At 34.0% G+C, this 13,828-nt stretch overlaps 1 protein-coding gene across 1 annotated transcript in view; it reads right to left on the bottom strand.

Moving 5' to 3' along the window:
- Positions 1-13,801, bottom strand: part of WDR26 (WD repeat domain 26) — a 41,637-nt gene extending 27,836 nt beyond the window's left edge. The window contains exons 1-4 of the mRNA XM_083351764.1: positions 13,522-13,801; positions 13,294-13,335; positions 12,033-12,132; positions 11,771-11,827 (exon numbers count right to left, since the gene is read on the bottom strand). Of these exons, the coding sequence (XP_083207890.1) occupies positions 11,771-11,827; positions 12,033-12,132; positions 13,294-13,335; positions 13,522-13,625 (303 nt within the window). The 5' untranslated portion in view covers positions 13,626-13,801. The remainder of the gene's footprint in view (positions 1-11,770; positions 11,828-12,032; positions 12,133-13,293; positions 13,336-13,521) is intronic.
- Between the last annotated feature and the right edge of the window lie 27 nt (positions 13,802-13,828).

The raw sequence follows: 13,828 nt of genomic DNA, 5'->3' as shown, positions 1-13,828 counted from the left end.
TGACTTTAACTGTATCATCTATTATATCAGTGATACCCTGATACTCGTCGGTAATTCATTCCAGAAGACATGACGAATACTAAAAATGACGGGTACCAAGAAAACTACGACTTACCATGTGACCCACTGTTTCGGCCAGAAGAAATAGCGTGTCACGAGGCAGCCGATGTCAGCAAGTTCTTCCTTATGTGTCAAGTGTCGGGACAAGATTTCTGCTTCAAAATGTGCTGAATACCAAATCTGACGAGTTTTGAAGCAGTTGAGTGTCAAAGTATGCCTGTATTATAATGGTTGTGAGGTGCTATTCTAAAATGGTAAAATGTCTCAATATTAGAAAGGGAATAAAACTGCTTGTGAATGACAATGGCTTCCATGCTTTCCACAAGGAATGAAGAACTGCACAATACTGTTTTTCATACAAATATTTACTGAAGCTACAGGTAGGTTCTCAGTTAACCACCATTTATTTTGCAACCATTCAAATTTACCACCATGCTGAATAAGTTGTAGTTACAAGCTATCATCATACTTACGTAAACTACAGCATCCCTACAGTTACATGATCATGATCTGGATACCTAGTTCGCAACTAAAATGTTGCAATATCCTGCAGTCATGTGAGCCTTTTTTACTGGTTTCTGGCAAACAAAATCAATGGGGAAGCCAGCAGATTGCATAAAGCAACCACGTTCTGTTCTCACTTAATGACCGCAATGGTCACTTAACGTCAACAACTGTAAGTGCAGAATTTCTGTTGCTAAGTCGTGCCATTAGGTGACATCATGTTTTATGACCACATAGTTTGGTGACAGAAATAATAATAATCTCAATTTACCATTGTTAAGTGAGGATTAACTATATATAGTATATGGTTTATATTTTAATGAATTCCTGTTCCAGAATTTATATAGAAATGTATACTAAGAATTTTCAGAGTTTCTATAAAAAGCATGATTTTTTGAAACCTTTGGCTGTACTATATTTGCCACCTAGCTTTTCCACTTTGGAGAATTATTTACAGCTTTTTAATGAAAGACACACACAAAAATATGTATTTGATTGTTAAGTTTTATATTTTATGATAAATTCAGTATCAATTATAAATCATGTTTGATTTTTATAGTCCTGGCATAGAATACCATGTTGGATCTAATATGAATAATATAATTTAAAAATTATCTAATGCATCACAACATACCTTTACAATTAATAGTGATATAAAAACATGATCTCCAACCAGGAAGCCAAATATTTAGAAAAGTAGAGCAAAAACTGTCAGGCTGGAGAAATTTCATTGTGAAAAGTGCTTAAGATAGTAGTCTAGAAATTGGGCGACCTGATTTCTAGGACTGTACTGCCTTTGCCACACAGCTAGCTGGGGAATCTTGGACCAGCCACTTTCTCTCAGCCTTAGGAAGCAATGGCCAAACACTCCTGAAAAATGTTGCCAAGAAAACTGCAGTGTTCTGTCCAGGCAGTCTCTGAGACAACGTGATTAAATGGAAGAAAAAAAAGTAACTCACACATCAACTAGAAACGAATTGAATCCTAACAACTTGTCCCAAATCTTTTATAAAGCTTGCTTCTCTTTAGGGAAATAAAGTAAAGTAGCAATCTATAGCTAGGTCACAAAGATGAAAAAAAACAGATTGGTTCACAAACTATATCAGCTGACAATACAATGCTGAAAGTAGAAGCTAACAGTTTTTGTATTGTTATTGACCGTATTAAAATATCGCTTGAGACATTTTTTTAGTACAAACCACCAGGATAAGAGATTAAAAAGTAATAAAAATATAACAACCCAAATTAAAGCAGAAGTGAAAAATATTCATACAGTGGTTTCACCTGAATTTTGAGTACCACTTTCAATTATAAATAGGTGGCAAATTTTGGGAGGATTCTGAGAATCACAACTAGGATTTTTGGAAAGTTCGGATTCTGAATTAAGAAAAATAATGTCTATTTACTGTAAAAAAAAAATAGGTACCTTTGGAGTCTGGTAAAATAAAATAATTTGCCCCCAAGCTTGAAAGATCAATAAATCTCAACCTGGAAAATTCCACATTGTTAAGTGGAAACAAAGAAATTTGATAAGATTTAGCAATTTCTTGAGGCTGTTTACTCTGAAAATTTTAAAATTTACTTTTCATTTATTTGGCGAGTATGTGGACATTTTTCTATAGATGTTACAGTTGCCATGTTGTCTACTGGTATCACGATATGCCAGACAAAATTTTGTTTTACTGTCTGGGAAAATATTCCAAAACATAAATTAAAAGACTTATTTAGGATTGAGATTCCTAAAGTGGTACTCAGAAGCACCAATGTCAATACAAACAACTTGTTTGGTACCTGGCAGGCCCTTTCCCTTGCCTATTTTACCAGTTAAAACAAATATTATTAAAAATGGGAAGTTGTCATGCTGCAAAGACCCAGTGTCCAATACCAAGAATTTCTTTAAGAGAATGTTTTTGGGTGCCAAATGAGACCCATTAGATTTTTTAGAAAATAAAATAATGGTGGGGTATGTGTGGCTTTGCTTGGAAATAGGTTCATCAGCCTAGGGAAAGAACAAAAATAAGCAAGAATATCAGGGGGAAGTCTTAATGAGAAATAGGGGCCTACAAGGAAGAGATATCATTACAGAAGTGCTTTTTTAACTGGTTCTATCTCCCACAACAGTTCTATGAATAGGACAGCCATCCAGAAGCCTTTTCTGATAGTACTCCCACATTATCTCAAATTTCCAAACAAAACATTGAAGAATCTTGAAGAAATATGGTAGTATTGTATGCCTGCCATTTTTTCATTCTGTAGGCTCCCCATAGACTTCTATCACCTATTTTTAAACTTAAACTTCAGGAAAGACTATGCCATTCACTTAAATTTGCATTCATGTAAATTATAGCTTTTTTCCAATTTTCATTTATATGATCAAGCTATTAAACCAAGTTTAAAGTAAATGTTTTTTTTAAAAAAATTATTATTTTTAATACCACTAACCAGAATTTTTTAGCTTTGGCTTGGTGAAAGTTATAGTAAACTGATTTATACATCATGCTACACAATAATGAGTTCACACATTATTCTAAGCCAAAAGCAAACAAAAATATCATGATGTTATGCAAGAAGTAGGCCAACATGTTTGTTTATTCAAATGTGAACACCACCCTTCATAACAAAGTCTTTCCAGGGCAGCTTACTTTATAAAATCACAATTAAATATATTACTCATAGTTTCACAAACATTTACATAATGAAACATCTACACTGATATTCTCTGTCTCGTACATAATGGAAAAGAAGATATTAATTGTTCCATTTCAGAATCACCTAATTGAGACTGCAGACCTCACTAATATATCTTAAATAATGGAAAAGATTTTATTGTTCCATTGCAGAATCTAATTATTATTTTTTATTGAAGTTTTACAAAATTTTTAATAATAACCCCCCCCTCTCCATCAACCCTCCCCCCTTCCCCCCCCCCGGACTTCCCAAAGCAGAATACAGGGTATTACATATAGCAATCTTATGCAAACATATGCTAAATATCTATTACAACTTTAACAAACCTTCCACCCTTTAACTCCCTTATAACAAAACTAAAGTAATTATAATAAACACTTCTATAATTGTAAAAATTATTCATATGCTATTTGAAATTTTTTAGTCCCATATTTGTTCTGAATATAATCAATCCATCTTTTCCATTCCAAAATATATTTTTCTTGTGACTGTTCTTTCAAATATGCTGAAACTTTTGCCATTTCAGCTACGTCCATTACTTTAAGTATCCATTGTTCTATTGTAGGTAAATCTTTTCTTCCAATGTTGCGCCACCAACAGTCTAGCTGCCGTTATTAAGTGTAACATTAATTTAGTTTCTATAACAGTACAATCCAAAATAATCCCCAATAAGAATAGCTGCAGAGTAAATCTTATTTTTTTCTTAAAAACTTTCTGAAAAATCCACCATATTTTTATCCAAAAGGCTTTAACATTTTTACATGTCCACCATATAGGATAATAAGTTGCCTCTTCACTACCACATCTCCAACACTTAGGTGGTTGATTTGGACACATACATGCTAACTTTTTAGGATCTAAATGCCATCTATAAAACATCTTGTAAAAATTCTCTCTTAGGTTTTGTGCTTGCGTAAATTTTACATTTCTAACCCAAATTTTTTCCCAAGTATCCATCATTATGGGCTCTTGAATATTCTGAGCCCATTTTATCATACAATCTTTAACTAACTCCGATTCTGAATCAATCTCTATAAGAGCATTATATAACCTTTTTATATGCGATTGACTTTGATCTCTAATTTGCTTTATCAAATTTTCATCAGCTTTTACTATACCAATTTTCTGATCTTCTATCCATCTAGCTTGTAATTGTATAAACTGAAACCAAGTCTGTACTATCTTTTCTTCCTTTAAAACATTTAAAGGTTTCAGTTTCAAAATATTCCCTTCCATCCTAAGAAGTTCTTGATAGGTAATCACATCTTGTTTCTGCTCCACATTTATATTTCCTATTGCATGTCTAGGTATTGCCCATATAGGTATTTTATTATTTAATATATATTGGTACTTTTTCCAAACTCGGAGCAAAGATATGAGTCTTAAAAATATTATCCACCTTTTTGTCATAAAATAAATACGCATGCCATCCATACAATAAATCATACCCCTCAATATTCAATATTCTTTCATCCGTTAAATTGAACCAATCACTAATTGTTGATAACACAACTGCATCATAATATAATCTCAAATTGGGCATCTTCAAACCCCCTCTCTCACGTGCATCTTGCATTATTTTAAGCTTTACTCTTGGTCTTTTCCCTGCCCAGATAAATTTATTAATACCTTTTTGCCACTCATTTAAATTTGTGTCTTTCTTAAGTATTGGTATCATTTGGAACAAAAATAAAAATTTTGGTAAGACATTCATCTTCACGGCTATTCTCCCCAACCAAGACAATTGTAATTTTTTCCAACTATCAATCTCCTTTTGTACTTTTTGCCATAACAATTCATAATTGTTTTACAGAATCTAATTATTTGAGACTGCATACCTCATTAATATATCTTACAACCATAAATAAAGAGAAGGAAAATAAATTTTCACTTACAAATCTTTTTCACAATGTAACCCTTTCATCTATCTATTTAAAATAGATAACTTATCTGGAAGAACTGTGCTCTTCCTAACAAAGTCTCCAGTGCTTACTAAAGAGGCACACTCCACAAGTGAAAGTGCTATTATGGAATATAAAAAGCAATTGCTATGATGCACGTGTGAATGAACAACTAGAACAAATTATATTTGACAACGGACTTTTCTGCCCTGCTTCTTTCGCAACACACCCTAAACATACTCGCACCATTTATTTATAAGTCATATCTATGTCTACAACATTTTGTAGAACAGTATCCTAAAACATAAATGCTTTTAAAAATTATTTCAGTTGCCCATATGACTACATCTGAAAGATTAATAGTGGGTTTAGAATATTTATGGAATTATAAAGATATAACTTATCTACAAGATAGTAAAAAAGTTTTCTTTATTTTTTTTTTTAAAAAATAAGATTAATTCTTTTCTTAGGTTTTTAAAGAGTTCTAAGAGGTAATCATAAATATAATTGATTATATATTCTACTTGCTAGTAGAAATAAAAGTTAATAGATCTGGTAACCATTCATACTTTAGCAGCAGAAAAATAAATATCTTACAGAATGAGGTGACAAAAGAGATTTGTGCAAGAACGATATATGTATATTTGAGCAAGAAGAGTTTCCATGTAAACAAAATATGAGCAGAACACTGTCCCACAATTCTGATGATTTGAGGAATATGTTTCTAGTCCGGAGAGTACTTTTTATTTGGCTAGAACCTAATCATGAAAGTAGGCATTAAAGGACCCCCCAATGTTAATATTTTTATTTTGTTATTTATAACATTTATAATTTTATAAGTATAAAGTTCCTATGCTTGGGATTAGGTTTGTATTTTGTGTGCTTGCCTTGCTTGCAAAGCTTGGATGTCCAACTGAAGCATCATTATTAGAATAGCTCCTGCTTTGAAGATAGCATCTATAGGATATTTTAGATTAGCATACCGTCATACTCTTTTTCCTGTCACAGGGTGGTTCTGTAACTTTGGAATTTGCATAGCTGAACAAAAATATTTTGGTAGTTTAACAGAATTAAATAGGCAGGTATTATTCTTACTGTTCTATCTTTGTAAGTGCACATATTCAGTACTGCTAAAGAAACAGCTGGTAAACTAACTGCATTAACTTGTCTGATCAGTTGGATCCATCCTCAAAATACAATATTCTGACAGAGGTCCACCTGCACCATTTTTAATATTATGATCACTATCTACTATTTCAGAGCTTTCTGACAGTATTGTTTCAACATCACACATGCTACAAAATCTAGCATATCACTTTAGTCACAAAAATAAACTCCCATCACACAGAAATAGGCACAAATAGTTTGTAATAAAAACAGCAATAAACCAATGCAAAACATACTGAACTCTTTCCAAATATCTGAGAATGTATCTTTCATTAATATGGTTCAATCACTTCAACCAGGGGACCTCAATCCATTACAGCATTTACAGGAAATAAACTGATGAATGTTAGGCAATAGTCACAATAATTCTTTAATTTGGAACTCGTGTACTCATAGAGCAATCTTTCCTATGAAATATCTGATATATCAGAGAATGCAAACACTGCTATATATTTACAAATATCAGCCCTACAAATAATTTCAAATGTTTACCAGCCTTGCCATTCATAGCGCAAATGAATCCAAGATAAAACAGCTTAAAAGGATCTCAACATAACAATGAAGAACTGATTTTACATATTTCTTAGCAAAAGACTTCCATACTCCAAAAACTAAGACAAATGCATTGCAAAACATGTTCACAACAATAATTTTGCAGCAGCTGCTCTAAAGAACGCAGAAGAACCAAATCAACTCTCCCACAAGAAGTCCAAAGGCAGATATTAAAGGACTGTTTGGAGTGCTATATTAAGAAATAGCTTATGTTGATGGCAATTTGTGAATAAAATTGTGAAGAGCTGCCAGCTGGATTTTTTTTTTATGAAATATACCTAATCACTAAAGGAAGGCATTTTCTCTAGAAGCATACATGTTTATGTATGACTACCAAACTATAGTTGTGGCCCTTACTGATGAGTTCCGTTTAAAAATTGTCAAGGGAAACCAAATTTTATTGATCTCATTACTTTTGTGTGGCATGGCAATGCTAGGTGTGTTGTGCCTCCTCCCCAGTGTCGCATGCCGTGTCTTAAAAGAAAAGCATATAAAATATGGTAACAATGCTACAAGTGGACCCTTTAAGAAACCATCTTGGCGAGCTCCTGCAGGTCTCATCAAAATAGATGGACGGAAGAATAGAGAAATGTCACTGGGGTTCGTCATTGTGCTCTACCTCATTCATCCAACCTAAGTTCTGCAGTCCTAAAAGGGCTTGTTAAGTATATCAGGACTAAAAATACTGACATGGCAATAAACTAAATATTAGATATAAATAATAGATACCAAGCAATGTCAGAGTAATAATGACTGCATGCTTTACTTGTGGATTGCCTTGAGGAACCCTGGTTTTCAATGCTATTAGCATGATGACTTGTGGTTTTATCTGGCTAGTTTCTTAAAAATATGTAAAAGATTTCAAATTGAACTATTCCAAATTCAAAGCACCATTCCGGATAGAAAATTGGGGTGTTTCAACTCCTTAAGAAATATCCTGTGTCCATAACATAGTGGTTTAAACACTATGTGTATAGAACATTCCTATAACAGCTTGTTCTATACTCATGATAAATAGCTATTTCATACTTGAAATGTGATTTGTGAATTCAAAATGGTTCACCTTTGAAGCATTTTGCACATCCCTAAATCTTCAATACTCTTATGAAACAAGATGCTAGGAAACCGTACAAAAATGAATTTATGTAAGATTATAATTGATACATTATTCTATACTAAATGCAGGGCTTTTTTGTCATAGAACGCTCAGAACGGAGTTCCGGCAACTTTTTTGGATGGAACCTTGTAGGGTAGGCAAGGTGGGTTGTATGAGATGTGTGAGTTCCGGCACCTTTTTCTTTTACAAAAAAAAACACTGACTAAATGCATTCAAAGAGTGGACAACTAACTGTATGGGATACCTTAGCTTAGACTTTTATAATGAGTATTGGTTGTCTTGACAATTAAATGTCTACCTTCAGTTCTATGACCACTGTTTGAAATGAAATGAGGACAGAAAAAATGATAAAATTCAGAATTTATCATAAACCTTTAATTTTGTATTTAGTAATAAGTCTCCCAGAAACAGCAAGTCTTACTTCTAAACATTTATTTAGAAGATTAGGCTGTCCAACATTAAATAATCTGAGCTCAACATAGTTTATCTGGAAATTCTTATAAAATCCAAAATATCAACAGACTACAGATCTTTGTTACAGCTTTATATAGGTAGTGACTATCTGAAGTTATAAAGGCACTGAAAAAAGTGACTTATGACCGGTTTTTACACTTATAACCAATGCAGCATTCCTTTGGTATTTGGATGCTTGGCAAATGGCATATATTTATGATGGCTGCAGTGATTACCTTTGGTAACCTTCTGACGAGCAAAGTCAATGGAGAAGCCAGATTCACTTAATAACTGTGTTGCTTGCTAACTTAACTGCAGTGATTCACTTAACAACTATAACAAGAAAAGTCATAAAATGGGGCAAAAGTCACTAAACCACTTCTTGCTTAGCAACAGAAATTTTGGGAATATGGATGCCTATGTAGGAGATTTTGAAAATAACTGGCCTTTGTGAAAACAAAATTCCTGACAGTCCATCAAAATTCAGGAATAAACATCTTTTAAAAATATTATTTAAAAAATTCTGTTAAGTTTTTGATACCATGTCAATAAAAGGGCAAATAGGATGAGACACACATGATTTTCCATGAAGGGAAAGCATGGTCCTACATATTCATCTTTAGTCTTCAGGATTAGATGAAAGGAAACAGAGCTTTAAAAGAGAATAGGTAAAGGTAAAGGTTCCCACGCACATGCGTGCTAGTCGTTTCTAACTCTAGGGGCCCGTGCTAATCTCCGTTTCAAAGCCAAAGAGCCAGCGCTTGTCCGAGGACGTCTCCATGGTCATGTGGCCGGCATGACTAGACGCCAAAGGCGCACGGAACGCTGTTACCTTCCCACCGTAGTGGTCCCTATTTTTCTACTTGCATTTTTATGTGCTTTCGAACTGCTAGGTTGGCAGAAGCTGGGACAAGTAACAGGCGCTCACTCTGTTACGCGGCACTCGGGATTCGACCTGCAACTGCCGACCTTCTGATCGACAAGCTCAGAGTCCTAACCCACTGAGCTACCACGTCCCTTTATAAGAGATACTACCTTTCAATTAGCAGGTACAAAACTTTACTTTAGACTGTTTATAACATAATCCAATATAAATATTGTAAAATAATATCCAAAATGTCAAGTTTTACTCAGCCCCCAGAAATCAGAGAAATCTTCCATCACTTTACGTCCATCTCTTATGTCATACAGGGCCCCCCATAAATTAGTTCCAAGGTTCACTTAAAGAATAAACTATTTTCCTAATAAATACTCGCCTAAACCAAAATTTAGAATTAGTTGCCCAAACAAGGATTCTTGTAAACATTCTAAATGGTTTTTTAAAAAAACAACAAGTTGAGTTCCTTTAACAAAACAGGTTATCACTTCCCATAGAGTAGTACTTCACAAGTTACCGAGCTACTTTCCTGCAACATGTTTCAGAGTGTAACATGAATATAAGCAAAATAAATCAAATTAATACATTCAGAAAAATAATTAAATGGACATGATTTTAAGTCTTCCCATTTCACACAATACAGCAATTTAGGCATGAAGATGAACATGACTGTTCCAGGCAATACTGCTGTTTCCATTATTATAAATCAACTGAAGGGCGCTGAAGAAATATTCTCAAGGTACCTCCAGATTTTAGTTTTAATTACTTATGAATCAATTGTATTTTACACACCAATATCTTATAGAATGATTGTAAATTATTAGTCTTCATGATCAAGTTATCTCCCCTGCCAGGTAAGTATAAATTATTAGTCTTCTTATATAGAAATATTTGAAATATATTTATTTCATCTACTCAAGTACCTTAAGAATGTTTTATTCCATTTACAACAGAAGACAATTTGAGCATAGCTCAATATACCTTTAGCAAATTAGCCTGTGTATACTTATATAAATAACATTGCTCCCTACAGCCTCCTGAACAAAGATCTACAGATAGATAAATTATAAGACTAATACTTTCCATTCAATATTTAAGAGTAACGGGACATGTAATTCAACATTATCTGGTATCCAAAAACAAGATGATGCTCAAAATACTGAAAGGATATCAATTCATACAGAACTATTTTAACTTTTACAAAAAACAGTGTTCTACAAAAAGTATACGTTGTCATTTTCTATTAGGCCTTAAATGACCTCTTCACTTTTTAGTACAGTACTTATCCTTTTTTGTATACTACATTTACATTATCATCTATCTATTCGTAGGGTTAGGGTTGCAAGGAAAGATTTTTGATTAGCCTTCAGATTGAGTAAAACAATACATACTTTCACAGTGAAGAGTAAATGTAGCAAAACATGTGTTTTGCACACCACTTCCTCAGTGAAGGGGGAAGGTGCAAAGAACAGGAAAAGTATCCTTTTGATAATAAAGAAACCACAAGAAAGCTAAGCAGACATCAATCAGTAAATTCCTGTTTTTAGAAACAGGGCTATTTTCCATTTGAATCAGAGGAAAATATGCTACACTTTTATCAAATGTAAGCCCAAAACAAAAACATATCAAGAAATGAGGTGTGGTAGAAATATTTTTAGTGTCTCTTTAAAATGCTATTAATTACAAAAGTGAGACATAAGTCTACGTATTATAGCCCTCAGTAATCACTAAAGTGATAACTTTATTGCTTTAAGTGAAAAGCAAGATGACATTCCAGGTAACTGTGCAAATATGCCAAGCTCTAAACTTCACACACCAATGATTTCACTAGAAAGTAAAATGTAAAATCAGTATTTATTATTTAGCTGCAAGTTAAGCAACATCCCAAAGATAGATAGATATAGATAGATAGATATAGATAGATAGATAAATATGCATAATTTTTTTTTGGATTGCTAACAAAGAATTTTATACATACATACATACATACATACATACATGTGTGTGTGTGTGTGTGTGTGTGTGTGTGTGTGTGTGTCATATGTTAACTATTAGATTACCTTGCTAGGCCCCAAACATGGGGCAAATCTTTATTTCCTGTTTTCAGCCTTATCTCAAAGACCATCGAACAGGCTGAAGTCACACCAGACAGTTCATATATTTGTGTAAATTACTAACAAAGAATTATATTATATATATATATATATATATATATATATATATATATATATATATATATATATATATATATATATATATATATATATATGTTTAGCTACATTGTTACATCAGGAAGTTTGCATACTAAGCATAAGCTTTTTCATTTTTTAAATTGAAAATTGAAAAATAATATTGCTCTTGATTTACATATATAACTAAGCATGCATATCTCAACTTAAACTGTTAAAATATATTATTTATATCTAAAGTTTGTTGAAGAGCCTCTCTTACCACAATTGCATTAGAAGAATGCACCAATGGCTTCAGTTCATTCAGGTCGTTCTCAGCCTACAAAATGTAATATTAAAAACAGTTAAGAGTAATAAAAAAGGTAAACCAAAGTTGGTAAAATATACTGTATTATCTATAAATTAATAACCTAGACTCAGAATTAAGCCTCACTGTAATGAACAGATTGGCTTTACTTTTAAGATACTATGCATAAGGTTGCAATCAATGTTACAATTAGGTAACCTTATGCTTCTTTTATTACCTTATCCCATTCTCCTTCCATGACATGATTGCGGAATTTGGTGGCAGAAGGGTGTTCTAAACGACATCCTGACTCTTGCATGAGAAGATCAACAGTCTGGCTGTGAGAGAGAGGCATAGTGTTCTTAAAAAGTTGACCAGTCTTTATTCTTATTTTTACAGATAAGCCATCCAGTGTAGCCTTAGTCCAGCATATTTTAAAAATGTAAAAAAAATTGCCTGGGCTTTTTCAATACATTCTAAGAAATATGACATATTTTTCTATTGTCATGATAAAGAAATATTTTCTGTCAGGAAATACTTTACTTAATAATCCATAAATTTACATTATTACTTCCCTAATTATTTAAAATGAAAAGTGCTGTTTTCCCTGTGTTAAACTCTATAACCATCAAAACGTTTGCCTCTTACTATGAACTTGACTTGTGTCAATCACATTTATTCTGTGTTCTAAGTTAATATCAGCTCATTCCTGTAGTGGTTCCAAGTTTTCACCTTATAAAGACCTTAGTTTTCCAAGGATACACTATTCATATATTCTCAACATTAAACCAGTTGCTATTATACTACTCTCAGGTTTGTTTTAGTAATTCAAATTACTGATGAAGTATGTTTATTTGCTTTTCACCCTTCCCCCATTCCAGTGTATGCCTATTACTCAGCTCAAAGTACTGCAGTGCTGCAAGCTACATAAGAGTCAACACAGATGACATTAATTTTATGTACATTCCAAGGGGGTTAAACATAGGTATATTCAAGTTCAATTTTAATACTCTCAATTTACAGTTTAAAATGTTAGCTTAAAATTATAGAACATCTGTATGTGTAGGCTATTTTGCTGTAATCTAAAACACTTCTGTATTAGACCCATCTGAAAATTTTTCATACACTATTGTATATAAATGCTAGTTTACCAATATAATCTCTGTATTTTACTTGTCTTTAAATAAAGTGCCGTTGGGTCTCACAGAAATTTTTTACCGGTTCTCTTAAAACGAAGTTCACATTGGACTAGGCCTGAAAAATAGGCCCTGTCGTCTCACTTGCCTTCAACTCTACAGTCACTGTTTTTACTTTTAGCCCTCACATTTCTGTCTTTGACATTAAACTGTAACATACTAATTATGAACAAAAAATCCTCTCCATCGAAGAAGTATAAATCAACATACAAAAGGTTGGCTCTCCTCCCCCCCCCCTTAGGCATATATAATTGATCTTAATAATAAACAAGTCTGTCAGTTATTGTTCTCATCAACACAAACCTAGATCCATATTCTCGCCAAACAACCATCCGATGTTGCTTCCTACGAAAACAGATATTAACAAGAGGAACATCATCCACCTCCTCTCAAAACCTCCCTCCCCCCCCCTTCCCAAAGGCAACGCGAGGAAAGGGGGCTGGAAGTACAACATGGTGGGCGAAGTCCCACACATTCCTCAGGTTTCTTTGGGAGCCGGGATGCACTGCAACTCACAGTCGCCCCACTTACTTGAGTCCCAAGCCGTGGAGGTGCTGCCCGATGAGCCGGATCACGTCCTCGTCGGATTGCGAAAGGCGCTTCTTCTTCTTCAGGGCGCTGCTGCCTCCCCCCATCTCGAGCGCCGACCCGCCGGGGGCCGAGACCCCATTATTGACACTCGGTCCGCCGCCACCGTCGCCGTTGTTGGCCGACGGCAGCAACCCATTGGCGTGAGCTAACTGCTCTCCGGCGGTCAATCCCGACGAGGCCTCGCCGTTTTGGGCGTTGAGGCAGCCCAGGTCCGGACCCTGTGACGACGACGACGACGGCGGCGGCG

The sequence above is a fragment of the Vipera ursinii genome, assembly GCF_947247035.1.
Source record: "Vipera ursinii genome assembly, chromosome: 1".
In the NCBI taxonomy this organism is placed as follows: Eukaryota; Metazoa; Chordata; class Lepidosauria; order Squamata; family Viperidae; genus Vipera; species Vipera ursinii.
The sequence above is the reverse complement of the archived record's forward strand: the minus strand, read 5'-3'. Positions and strand labels throughout refer to the sequence as shown.